The sequence below is a fragment of the Heteronotia binoei genome, chromosome 5 (assembly GCF_032191835.1).
Source record: "Heteronotia binoei isolate CCM8104 ecotype False Entrance Well chromosome 5, APGP_CSIRO_Hbin_v1, whole genome shotgun sequence".
NCBI classification, from domain to species: domain Eukaryota; kingdom Metazoa; phylum Chordata; class Lepidosauria; order Squamata; family Gekkonidae; genus Heteronotia; species Heteronotia binoei.
The window spans coordinates 85,574,738-85,588,074 of NC_083227.1; the positions used below are offsets into that span (position 1 = coordinate 85,574,738).

Consider the following 13,337-nt stretch of genomic DNA (forward strand, 5'->3'; position numbering starts at 1 on the left):
GCAGTATCAACTTCCTGGAACTCAGGGCGATCCGGTTAGGGTTGCAGGCAGTTCTGAGGGGTCACCATGTCCTGGTGAAAACGGACAACTCAACCGCCAAAGCATATGTTAATCGACAGGGAGGAACCAGGGTGAAATCACTTCATGCCGAGGCGAAGGTTCTCTTCGAGTGGGCCGAAGTCAATCTCCTGTCAATCAAAGCGGTGCATGTTCCAGGGAAGGACAATCTGCTAGTGGATTGGCTCAGCAGACGCTGGCTGGACCAAGCAGAGTGGATGTTACACAGGGACACCTTCCGTCTAATAGTGGACAGGTACGGACCTGTGTCGGTGGACTTGTTTGCCATGGCAGAAAGTTGCCAAGTGGACAGGTTCTTGGCCAAGGTCAGAGACACAAGGGCAGAAGGAACTGATGCCCTCAGCGCTGCATGGCCGATGGGACTAGTGTAGGCCTTCCCGCCCCTTCCTCTATTACCCAGGGTGTTACAGAGGGTGGTGGAACTAAAGGCGGAGATGGTGTTGGTGGCTCCCTTCTGGCCGAGACGGTCATGGTTCCAGGAGCTCCTGAGGTTGTCTATTCAGCCTCCTTGGCGGCTGCCAGGGAGGGACGACCTTCTGACACAGGGCAGCATGTCTCATCCTCAACCAGACATGTTGCAATTGACAGTTGACAGCAATTGACAGCTAGGTTGTAGCACCAGAGTGGTGGACACTATGTTAGCATCGCGTAAGTGTTCCACTAATAGGATATACAATACCACCTGGAAGGTTTTTGCTTCGTGGTCTACCTTACGGGGGTGGGATCCGATGAAGGTGAAGGTAAATGGTATTCTAGGTTTTCTTCAGGAAGGGGCAGACAAGGGGCTTTCTACCAGCACACTACGGCGTCAGGTGGCGGCCATATCGTCTATACAGGGGGTGCGGGGACGTAGGTCCTTGTCAGCGCATCCGCACATTAAACGGTTCCTGAAGGGTGTTGCTCTCCTTAAGCCCCCACAGGTACATAGATTCCCCTCGTGGAAGTTGAATATAGTACTAACTGCGTTGTGTGGGCGTCCCTTCGAACCTATGGCTTCCTGTGGACTGAAGGAACTGACTCTAAAAAACAATTTTTCTAGTGGGTATCACTACAGCATGGAGAGTGTCTGAGTTAAGGGCCCTGTCAGTCGACTAGGAGCTTTGTGTTTTCCATAATGAAAGGGTGGTGCTGAGGCCAGACCCATCTTTCATTCCTAAAGTTAATTCTGTCTTTCATAGGTCCCAGGAGTTGGTTCTTCCAAATTTTTGTCCCAACCCCCAGTCTCCCAAGGAAAGGGAGCTGCACTGTTTAGACGTTAGGAGGGCACTTAGTTTTTACATTGATCGCACAAAAGACTGGAGGAAGTCTGATGCATTGTTTGTTTCATTTAGCAAGTAGTCGCAGGGACGACAGGTCTCCACTTCCTCCCTTAGCAGGTGGCTACGGGAGTGTATTGTTTTGGCTTACAAGGCCCAAGGTCAAACCCCTCCAGATGGGATCACGGCCCATTCTCTAAGGGGTGCTGCAACATCAGCTGTGTACCGGTCCTTTCCGTCCTTAGAAGCTGTGTGTAAGGCAGCGACTTGGAAATCGGTACATACCTTTACCAGGCACTATAAAGTGGATAAATGGGCTTCAGCGGAGGCGGCCTTTGGGAGGCGTGTGCTGCAGCATGCACTCTAAACAGGGAAGCCGGTCCCGCCCGGGGATGTTCAGCTTTGTTACGTCCCAGTAGTCGGACCGACCCACTGTCCAGACCACCGGAGAACGGAAGATTGGTATCACTTACCGTGAAGCTTCCTTCTCGGTGGACTGGCAGTGGGTCGGTCCGGCCCGCCCGTTAAAGGTTGAGCGGCTTCCTGAGTTTTGGAGATGGATCCTGGAGCAATGGTGCTTTCCCTGTGGGGAGGATGTTACCTTTGCTTTGCTTAACAGTGACTTTCTTTCAATCTGCCATTTGTATGGTGTGTTGAACTGTAATAAACTAATCTTCTCATTTATTCGTCTCTGTACGTGAATGGGGAGGTGGTGAAAATTTTTATTATTAGGGGGATGCGGCTTGGATACAACTGGCGCGTCCTGGGTGGTATAGGCCACTCCCCCTCCGGATCGATTGGAGCACCCGACCCTGTGACGAGGAGGAGGAGCCTATACCCAGTAGTCGGACCGACCCACTGCCAGTCCACCGAGAAGGAAGCTTCACGGTAAGTGATACCAATCTTCCGTTCTCCACTGTGAACAAAACACACAACTGAACCTAGGACCTGTGTAGCCGCTGCACCTGTCAGACTTTGGTCTGCTACCCATAGGAGGAATCATATACAAGCGTGCTACTGTCTACGTCTTTCAAGCAAAGGAGAACTGAGACAGTGGACTGTAAAGTACCACTTTACAAGAGTGATGTGAAATAACATTCTGATTTTGAAAGTACTACCTTTCAAGAGTGGTGTGAGATAACTTTTTGATTTTTCTATGGACATTTAATGAATTTTGGTTTGTGATGATGATAATATAATTAAGAAAGAAATTGCTTAAGCATATATTTGCAACATAAAAATGCAGTGGTTTATTTCTAGTGTTTGCTAATCCCCAGGTGGGAGCAGGCCCTCCTCTGCTTCAGAGTCCTCAAACGGGGGTGGGGGGGGAATGTCTGCTGGGCACTTCATTATTCCCTATGGAGATCGATTCCCATAGGGAATAATGGAGAATTGATCTGGGGGTATCTGGGGCTCTGGAGGGGCTATGTTTTGAAGTAGAGGCACCAAATTTTCAGCATAGCATCTAATGACTCTCCTCAAAATGCACTCCAAGTTTCAAATAGATTGGACCAGGGGGTCCAATTCTATGAGCTCCAAAAGAAGGTGCCCCTATCCTTATTTCTAATGTAGGGAAGGCATTTAAAAGGTGTGCGGTTCCTTTAAATGTGATGGCCAGAACTCCCTTTGGAGGTGAGGGGTCTAGTGAGGAGTCTGAAGATGGTGCGGGGTTTGAGAGGTGATATGATCACCATCTTTTTTTTTTTTTGCATTCTCTTTTTTTAATTAAACTTTTAAAAACAATATACAACAAGTGCAGTCAAATATTCACAAAATCTTAACCCTTTAAATCTGCCCTCCCCTCAGACAAAAACCTATAATAACATATCTATGCTATTATCCTAGGATCAGATTCAACCAGGTGAAGTTCAAGAAGTAGATACAACAAGACAATATGATCAAAATAAAAAGCTCCAAAATAAACTCCCTACACAGAGAATACATACTAATGAGCTCAAAAGAGCTCTGCTTATAGAATTCATGGAATGCACAGGGTGAACTAACTTCCCAGAAAAGGAGGGAAAACAAAAATATATACAATAAAGCCAAAATGCAATAGTAAAGGAGTATCACTGCTTTTAGAAAAATATCAGATTATGATAAAATTTGGTTTTTGGCAAAATGTCACGGTCAGAGAGGTATGTAACAATAGGAAACCATAGGTTCATGAAGATTTCCTGGGATTTGGGGGAGTGTGCTGGAGAAATGTAAGAGGATATTTTCCCAAGTACTTGAAGGGCTACCAAAGATTTCAGGTTTTCACGGCTGGTAACATCATTAGGGTTTGTAGAATCTTTCGGGATCAAGTGCCGTGTTCTACTGGAGAAAGTTTTCCTTCCAGACGTTTCGTTGTCAGCTGCAGAGAACATCCTCAGTGGCGTTGCAGCCGGAGCAGGCGCTCAGACCTTTTTGGCTGCTGTGCATTGAGTGGGGCCAGGGCTGCTGGAGAGCTGCTATTTCTAGGCTGGAGGGGGTGTGATGAAAGGGCAATTGGTTTGTGGATGTGCCCATTGTTTGGTGGGGCTTCCTGGAAGGGTAGTGATAAGGAAACTGGCTGTTGAATGTGACCATTGTTCCGTGTTAATTGCTGGGAGGGTTGGAAGGGGTTTGAAGATAAGGAAGATGGTTGTTGACTGTGCTGATTGTTCTGTGGAATTTGCTGGTTGTTCTGAGACTTTCTGCAATTTATAGTCTGTAGGGTGTTTTGCAGAGCTGGGTACCAAGATTGAAGGGCTGTCATACAGAGGATGGTGCAGAATTGTTTGCTGTTGCCCCAGAACCAACAGGTTGAAATTAAATCAAAAAAGTTTCTGGCTAAATATTAGGAAGAACTTTATGACAGAGTGGTTCCTCAGTGGAACAGGCCTCCTCAGGAGGTGGTGGGCTCTTCTTCCTTGGAGGTTTTTAAGCAGAGGCTAAATAGCCATCTGACAGCAGTGCTGATTCTGTAAATTAGGCAGATTATGAGAGGGAAGGCAGGAAGGGTTGCATCAGTGCTTAGTTCTCATGGCTCTTTCTTACATGCCCAGGGAAATGCTGCTTGCCACTTAAGGGCCAGTCCGCAATTTTTCTCCAGGCCAGTTTGGCCAGGGATCCTGGAGACTTTTGCCATCTTCTGGGCATGGAGCAGGGGTCACTGGGGAGGTGTTTGTGAATTTCCTGCATTGTCCCTCCCAACTTTATGATCCTAGGATACCTATGAAGTAATTTATAGCTGCAAAAATAAGTGTAGAAATTTACTGAATCTAATTGGTAGGTGGTTCCCTTGATCAATGGGATGATTTACAAATATTTCTACATTCCTGCTTTGAATTTTACACCTAGATTTCACAAGCTAAATCATGTCATTTTACATCTTTCATGCCAGGTCTTCTGAAATTTGCAAATGACAAAAATATGACTGGAAACAAGTTTCAGTCCATCTCTCTGGGTCAAGGTCAGGGACCAATAGCAGCAAAAATGATTAAACAAGGAATGGAGGAAGGATCCTGGGTTTGTTTACAAAATTGCCACCTTGCTGTCTCCTGGATGCCAATGCTAGAGAAGATATGTGAAGACTTTAACAGTGACATTTGCCACCCCATTTTCAGGCTCTGGCTGACCAGTTATCCATCACCAAAGGTAATTATAATTCCACAGGTATTTTAATGGTAAAATCAGTTGTATTCTATAGTATTTTATTTTTATTTACTTTATTGTCTGCCTTTCTTACTGAGACTCAGAGTGGATTACACTCTGTAAATCAATGCAATCAACGGATATGCTATGATATAATATGATACACAATGCAAAAAATGGTATGGCATGTATAAAACAAAGCAGTGAAAGTACAATAATACATACAGCAAATAAATACATACTATGCACAGTCATATATGTCCCATTCATTTTATAAAAGCACTTTCTTGAGCTATTATGTTATAGTACAGCCCTGCTACCTTCATAAAAATGGCATCCTGAACCACTCTGTTATACATTGTTTGCAGAATAACAGAAGCACAGGAACCTTCCTGCCTACTTCAGGAAGGCCACTGAAGAAAGTGGGGGCCAAAAGGAGAATGCACATGTTTAGGTAGTGGTTTAGGTAGAGCACAGGTCCATCAGTGGCTATGAGCCACAGTGTATGTGTGTAAATAAAATTTTTTGCCACTGTGTGACACAGAGTGTTGGACTGGATGGGCCGTTGGCCTGATCCAACATGGCTTCTCTTATGTTCTCTCTTATGTTCTTATGTTGATCTTGCCCATTTATATGGTGGCACCCACATAATGCCCTGATTAGCTGTTTTGGTGGAGCATACAGGAGAGGTGGTCCTGTGAATATAAGGATCCAAGGCTGTGAAGGGCTTTGTATGCCATAGCCAGTACCTGGAACTGAACCCAGTAATTCATCGACAGCCAGTGAAGTTAATTGCAGAATGGGTGTAATGTGCATATTCCGTCTAGCTCCCAAAAATAGCCAAGCTGTGGCATTTCATATCAACTAAAGTATCAGAGTTGGCTTCAAAGGCAGGCCCATGGTGAGTGTTTTGGACTATGGGAAGACTCACTGGGGCTGGGCCTGCCATCAGGTGACTAAGTCAGTACCACACAACTTGCTCACATCAGGCCTGGCTGCTTGCTACTATTCAACAGCAGCCACCCTCTAAAGCCCGTGTGGTATAGTGGTCAGAATTCCAGGCCAGGATCTGGGAGAACCAGGTTTGAATTCCCAGTCTGCTATGATTCTAGGTAACCTTGGTCCAGAACTATGGGTGGATAAAACTAAGGACAGGAGAATGTCCCCATTTGGGGCCCTATTGTGGAAAAAGGCAGGGTATAAACAAAGTAAATAGATAATAAATATAAATGAAGAGGAGATAAAAGGTAAGATAGTTGGTGACTGGGAAGGAGAAAAGAGGCAGGAAAAGGATATGGGGACTGCTGGGATAAGAAAGAATAGTGTTGGAAGGAGATACAGAGGAAAGGGAGACCCCCCCCACCACACACACACAAGTACTTGCAGGTTCCCCACTGCAAAACTGGGCCCAGCTCAGCTGGCACCATGCAAATCAGCCTGTGTTTTGCCAAGGGAAATGAAGGATAGACAGCTAAAGGTAAGTAAAGGAGTATACAGATAAGGATAGGTTGACTGGTGGGTGGGAAGGAGAGAAAGAAGCAGGAAAAGTGGACAGGATACAGGGGTTTTCCTGGAAAGGAAAAAGGAAATAGTGGGGGATAGGAAAATGAAATGCCTCCTGCAAGTTCTTGCTAGGGTTGCCAATCCCCAGTTGCAGAGCAGGGGATCCCCTGGTTTGCAGGTCCTTCCCCCACTTCAGGGTTATCAGAAAGTGGGGAGGGAGGATGAATGTCCATTGGGTACTCCTTTATATCCTGTGGAGATTGGTTCCCATAGGGTGTAATGAATAATCAATCCTTGAGTATCTTCAGCTTGGAGGGAGGTAGGGTGGCCATAATAGCTGGAGGCCAGCCAGGGACACCTTGAGGGGGGAATGATGTGAGTGTGCGCGCTGCCGGAAACAGGAAGTGATGGCACTTCCGGCGACTGCACTTCCGGTGATGTCATGCCACCGCCGGAAACAGGAAGTGACATCACTTCCTGTGACATCATTTCCCCCCGCCACCTGCCAGAAGCAGGAAGTGACATCACTTCCTGTGACATCATTTCCCCCAAATGACATCATTTCCCTCCGCCGGCTGTTTCTGATAGCCCTGCACCCCCTCTTTCATTTGATATGTGTCCCGTGCAGGTGCCACCCTCCTGCCGGGAGATGCCGCAAAATGAGCCCCCTTGAGGCTTATGGTGGCAGGGCTCGGGGGAAGCAAGCTAAACTGCTGTTCTTTTGAGGGGTTATAGAGTGTTTCGAGCCCGTCCCTGTGGCATCGGTCCCATCGTTGTGGGACCCAGGGGGCCGGCGCAGCGGCCTGCCGAAGCAGCCTGTCACTAATAACACAGGTCAAGATGCAGGACAGGAACCCGGAAGTGACCGACAGGCTGCTTCAGCGGGTCGCTGCGCCGGCCCCCTGGGTCCCACAACGATGGGACCAATGCCACAGGGACGGGCTCGAAACACTCTATAACCCCTCAAAAGAACAGCAGTCTAGCTCACTTCCCCCGAGCCCTGCCGCCATAAGCCTCAAGGGGGCTCATTTTGCGGTATCTCCCGGCAGGAGGGTGGCACCCGCACGGGACACATATCAAATGAAAGAGGGGGTGCAGGGCTATCAGAAGCAGCCAGCGGAGGGAGTCGGGAGCCCACCCCACTGGGAAGGAAGGAAGGAGGGAGGAAGAAAGGAAGGAGGGAGGGAAGGGAGGAAGGAAGGAAGGAGGGAAGGAAGAAAGGAAGGAGGGAGGGAAGGAGGGAGGAAGGAAGGAGGGAGGAAGGAAGAAAGGAAGGAGGGAGGGAGGAAGGAAGAAAGAAAGGAGGGAGGGAAGGGAGGAGGGAAGAAAGGGAGGAGGGAGGAAGGAAGAAAGGAAGGAGGGAGGGAAGGAAGAAAGGAAGGAGGGAAGGAAGGAAGGAGGAAGGAAGGAAGAAGGAAGGCCGGCCGCCCCCTCCCTCCAGCCGCCCCCCCCCCCCGCTTTCGGCCCCCTCCCTCCCTGCCTGCCTGCCTGCCTGCCTGCCTGGGGGGGGCTTACCTTCTCCAGGGCGTGGGTGGCCTCCCCTCCGGGCGGGCGGGCTGGCCAGGAGGCGCAGCGGCGGCTGGTGCTGGTGGCGGCGCTGCTGGCGGGGCTGGCGGGGCTGGCGGCGGCTGAGGAGGAGGCGGCCGAGCCCACCGACCCGGGGCCTCCCGCCACGCCGCCGCCGCAGGCCCGCCTCCCCCTCTGCCGCGGCCCTACGCCAGCGAGAGGAGCCGGCGGGCCGCGCGCGCAGGTGGGGAAGGCGGTGAGTGAGGGAGCCAGCGTCCCTGCGCGTGCGCATGGCGTTGTGGCGGGCCCCGCGCATGCGCAGAGCCCGCCACACCTCCGTGCGCACGCGCAGGGACGCTGGCTCCCTCACTCACCGCCTTCCCGGCCCGCCGGCTCCCCGCCGGCTAAACCGGGACTTCTAATGGTCCCGGTATAGCCAGCCCGGGAGGCGGGAATTGGGGGCCAGAATCGGGGCTTTCCTGGGTGACCGGGACGGTCTGGCCACCCTAGAGGGAGGGCTGTTTTTTTTTAGGTAGAGGCACCAAATTTTCAGCATAGCATTTGGTGCCTCTCCTTAAAAAAGCAAGTTTCAAAAAGATTGAACCAGGGGGTCCAATTCTGTGAGCCCCAGAAAAAGCTGCCACCATCCTTCATTATTTCCTATGGAGGGAAGGCATTTAAAAGGAGTGCGGTCCCTTTAAATTTGATGCCAGAACTCCCTTTGGAGTTCAGTTGTGTTTGTCACAACCTTGCTCCTGGCTCCACCCCCAAAGTCTCCAGATATTTCTTGAGTCATACCTGGCAACTCTACTCCTCATAGGCACCCTACTTGTGTTGATATTCACTTCAGCCTACAATTGAATGGCTGCTGCCATTGGAAGATGATCTCCCATGCCAGGGAGGCAAGGACAGTTAAATTCAGATGTGTTATAGGGAGTTTGTATTGGTTTGTCTTTGCTTGGTAGCCTTGCACTATGAGATTGTTTCTGTTGTATTTTTTGACCTTTTCTATTTTAAATGTAAAAGTTTTTTAACCCTTATTGGATAGGCTTGCCACATCTCATACTATAGCCACAGTGAGAGACCTCCCAGGAAGCCGTGATCTTGCCCAAAAGAACCTGAACAGCCAGCAGGAGAAAATGGCAGTCAATTTGGGGCATGCACTGACATTACATTTGGCCAAAGCCAGAAGTGATGTCATGACTTAGGACAGGGGTGGCCAACGGTAGCTCTCCAGATGTTTTTTGCCCACAACTCCCATCAGCCCCACCCAGCATCTGGAGAGCTACCCTTGGCCACCCCTGACTTAGGGGGCATTTTAGGATTTACAGAAAAGGTTATGACACTATTTCCAGTTCGACACACCAGCATGATACCAGTGCACCAGTTCCCACCCCCCAAAAGCTCTTAGGGGTTCCCAGCTGTGGCCTGACAACCCTATTAATGGGGGTTTTCTGGTCACCTCAGGCTTGGAGGCTGAGCCAGACCAATTCCCCTTGTAATAAAAAGGAGCTCCATCCTGTCAAGTGAATGGGTAACCTGCCCCACCCTCAGTAAAGCAAACCCTCCAAATCTAGGTTGATGGCAGTGGCAATCTCATCTGTCCAGGTAAACTGGGTGGGGTCAGAAAAGTGGTGTGAGAGGGGAAGGGCCATCATCAGTCCAGGGAAGGGGCTTTGTGGCAGATTCTTCCCACTCCAGGGGTCCTTCTGTGACAGTTGTTTTCTTAAGTGTACTACACAATTGGGATCTATTCAAATAAATGGTCTTAAAGCAGGGGTCCTCAACCTTTTTAAATATGGGGCCAGTTCACTGTCCCTCAGACTGTTGGAGGGCCGGACTGCCGTTACTGTACAAGGCCGCGGGCCGTCAGTTCTCTGTCTTCTGCATCTGTCTCCCTTCCCCACACCACACACCCCGGCCTGGGAACTCACCTCACCTCGGTATCACCTCACACTCTGTCTCCGCCGCCTCAGCCCAGTGCCGGAAGTGTGCGTTGCTAATGCAAGTTTAGGTCGAACGTCACTTCCGGTCTGATTTTGCCATAACCCGGCGGGCCGCATAAACGTCCTCAGTGGGCCGCATCTGGCCCACGGGCCGTAGGTTGAGGACCCCTGTCTTAAAGCATCTAAGGTTGCAATCCTAAGGATTTAAGCCCCACTGAATAACATGGGACTTACTTTTGTGTAAATGTATTTAAGATTGCTCTTATGATAGTATTCTGCATTTTTTTAGAAATATCCCCAAAATTGTAAATCTCTTTGTTGTATAAATGATAAGTAGGAAAAATAATCTTCTTATGCAGTACTGCTTGCCATTTTATTTTGTCTAGTTTCCAGTAATCATCCTACAGAATGGTGTAAAGATGACAAATGAGCCTCCTACAGGTCTTCGATTAAACTTGCTTCAATCTTATATGTCTGATCCTCTTTCTGATCCCATCTTCTTTGCTGGGTGCCCTGGAAAGGAGCTGGTAACTTTCTCTCAACAATTTTTTACGTGATGATTAATTAGTGTTAGTTGATTAGCAAAGATTTTGATCTAAGATGTGACCTTACATGATATTCCCATGGATATAAAAACATATTGTAGAGTATGGCTCTTTGAATGCTTCCAGAATTACTCTGGAAGTAAGTAATGTATTCCAGTCAACTTTAGAATGGGGCACACATAATACCCCCCTGGGCCATTTTGGCTATGATGTGGGGAAGGCAGGAGCCCCTCCTCCCCACAAGCTGAAATCCTGAGCTGAACCGAGGCCTCAGGGGCTTTATAAATAACGTTCCCCACAGCTACTGTTTGTTTCCAGGGAAAGTGAGTCACTTCAGGAGGACTTCGATCCAGCTTGTTGAAAAACATATTGAGTAATTTGGCTCAGGTTGCCAGTAGGGATGTGCATTCGGCTCGGCCGAGCCGGAAATACAGCCGAATCAACGCTGATTCGGCTGCATCCGGCATTGCCCGCAGCCGATTCCCATTGCCGCCAAAAATGCGGCTCCCGAATGCGGCTCGCTGTATTCTCCCGAACTGCTATTCGGGAGAATACGGTACAGCTGTCAAAAGGCTGTCAGTGTCAATTCCATAGAAAAGGCGGGAAGCGGATTCTGCAGGCGCCTCAATGAAGCTGCTTGCTTAGCTTCCCGCCTCTCCTATAGCCTGAGGCTACCCTCCCTGGGATCAGGGAGGGGGGGGGGGGGAAGAGGAGCCCCAGCAGCCAATCCAAAGCATGCATTTGCAAAATGCATGCTTTGCAGGGCTGTTGCTGTGTACTGCTGGCAGCTTGGCGTTTACATCCTGTTCTCTGTCTCCTGTGCTTTTTCAAAGGGGAGCCCTGAAGATCAAAGCCCCTCAGGCTGCCATTTGATCTCTCTTTCTCTCCCTCCTTTGTAAACAAGCACTGAAGCAAAGCAGAAGGGGGGGGGCGTGGGGGGGTGGGTTAATTGCTATCAAATGAATTGCTCATTTTATGTATTATTTATTTTGGATTTCTCTGCCTGCCTTACGAAGAGATCAGGGAAGGGACGGTGCTAATTATAATTGATCTCAGTCAGCGCTGGGGCTGAGGTTTAATAAGTGGGGATTTTCCTTTCCCAAGCTCATTGCACACAACTGAGAGAAAAAGAGAAGAGGCCATAGAGGCCATCTAGTCCAACCCCATCCAGGGCAGGCAGTCCAAACCTAGACCACCGCTGCAGGTGGCTGCAGGTAGCTGTCCATCAGGTGGACCCCTGCTGAAGACCTCCTGCCAGCAAAAGCCCACTGCCACCTTCCCCCAAGGAACTTTTTCCATCTTCCAGCAGGGTCATCAGAAAGCAGGGGGTGGGGGTGGGTGGGAAATGTATGCTGAGGATGGGAAGGTACTGGCTGGATATTAGGGAAAACTCTTCTCTCTTTTTTTGACAGTAAGAGTTGTTCAGTAGTGGAATTAGCTACCTGGGGAGGTGGCCCAGCCCCCCCTCACTTGCGGCTAGACAAACTCTTAGAACCATAGAGTTGGAAGGGACCTCCAGGGTCATCTAGTCCAACCCCCTTTCACAATGCAATACCATCAGTTCACGTGATCTGGACACTATACTTCTGTTGATACAGCCCAAAATTGCATTTGCCTTTTGTCTTGTCAGGGATTCTGTAGGCTGATCCTGAATTGAGCCAGGGGAGTTGGACTAGATGGCCTGGAGGGCCCCTTCCAACTCGGTGATTCTGTGATTGTACTGCACCAAAGAGGAGAAGTGCCTCCATAAGCAGAGTGAACAGCTCCCGTGTAGCTGATGGCCCAGCCATCAGCTACATTGTTATTTTGATCTTTTGCAATGTTCTCTGGCCAATCAGAGAGAGCAGTGCTATTTTTTGAAATTGCTCTCTGTAGGGCCAGAGAACCTTTTTAAGGAGTCTTCCTGCTGGACTCCTCCTCCATTGCTGTGTTGGTGTATGTGGTGTGGGTTGGTGTGAGAGAGATTGTGCTGCTGCTGTGGTGGCTCTGGCTGGCCCTGCCTGCTGCTCTCTCACTGCCTTACCACCTCCCTGGACTCAGAGAAGACAAGGTAAGACAGTTTGGGGGTTCTTGTTTTAGTTTTTGTTGGTAAAAGGACTAGAGTCCCTTTACTTGTTCAGATTTGGGTGGGTGAGTGCTGGGTGGGTAGGGTAGCCTATTTGGGGTTGAGGTTAGGTTCTGCTGGGGGTGGGGGGGCCTGGGGTGGGGTGGTTTTGCAAATTTGCCCATATCTTAATTTAGTGAGAGGACTTTTTAAAGTGCAGTGTCCTTTTACTTCTCCTGATTTGGGTGGCTTGGATTTCTTGGGGTTAGGGTGAAGGGGTTTTTTTTTTTGGGGGGGGGGGAGTTCCGGTATTATTAAAAGTTGAGTTTTTTACTGTTTCATTGTTTGATTTGTTGCTGTTGTGTTGTGTTGCTGCTGTGTTACTTTTATCTTCAGGTTATTGGGGGGGGGGGTGCTGTTTGGCCTAATTTTCATTGTTTTGTCCCTCTTTTCTGGTTCTAGTTTTAGGGGTGGGGGTGTTGTTGTTGACTGATTTGGCCTGAGTTTTCTTATTGGTGAAAGGCCACTTTTTAAAATCTTGAGTTGGTTTGCTTGGCCTCTTGTGATTCTTTGGTTTTGTTTTGGTTTTTTAAAATTACCTCTGGTTGGTGTGGGGGTTGGCGAGGGTGTGTGTGGGCTGGGTCACTTTGGGGCAGTGTTGTTTGGGGCAGGGCTGGAGAGCTGGCACCTGTAGATTGTGTTGTTTGGGGCAGGGAAGCTGGCACCTGGGTGAGAGACCCAGAGGCAGCAGGCTTTTTGTGGTTTGCCAGCTCTCCCCGTGTTGTTTGGGGCAGGGCTGGAGAGCTGGCATCTGGGTTTGCTGCAGCCAGGTCTGCAGAGC

At 49.3% G+C, this 13,337-nt stretch overlaps 1 protein-coding gene across 1 annotated transcript in view; it reads left to right on the forward strand.

Moving 5' to 3' along the window:
• The window catches only part of DNAH12 (dynein axonemal heavy chain 12), a 194,923-nt gene that overhangs the window by 158,875 nt on the left and 22,711 nt on the right, over positions 1 to 13,337 (forward strand). The window contains exons 63-64 of the mRNA XM_060239731.1: positions 4,702 to 4,955; positions 10,294 to 10,434. Coding sequence (XP_060095714.1) covers positions 4,702 to 4,955; positions 10,294 to 10,434 — 395 coding nt within the window. The remainder of the gene's footprint in view (positions 1 to 4,701; positions 4,956 to 10,293; positions 10,435 to 13,337) is intronic.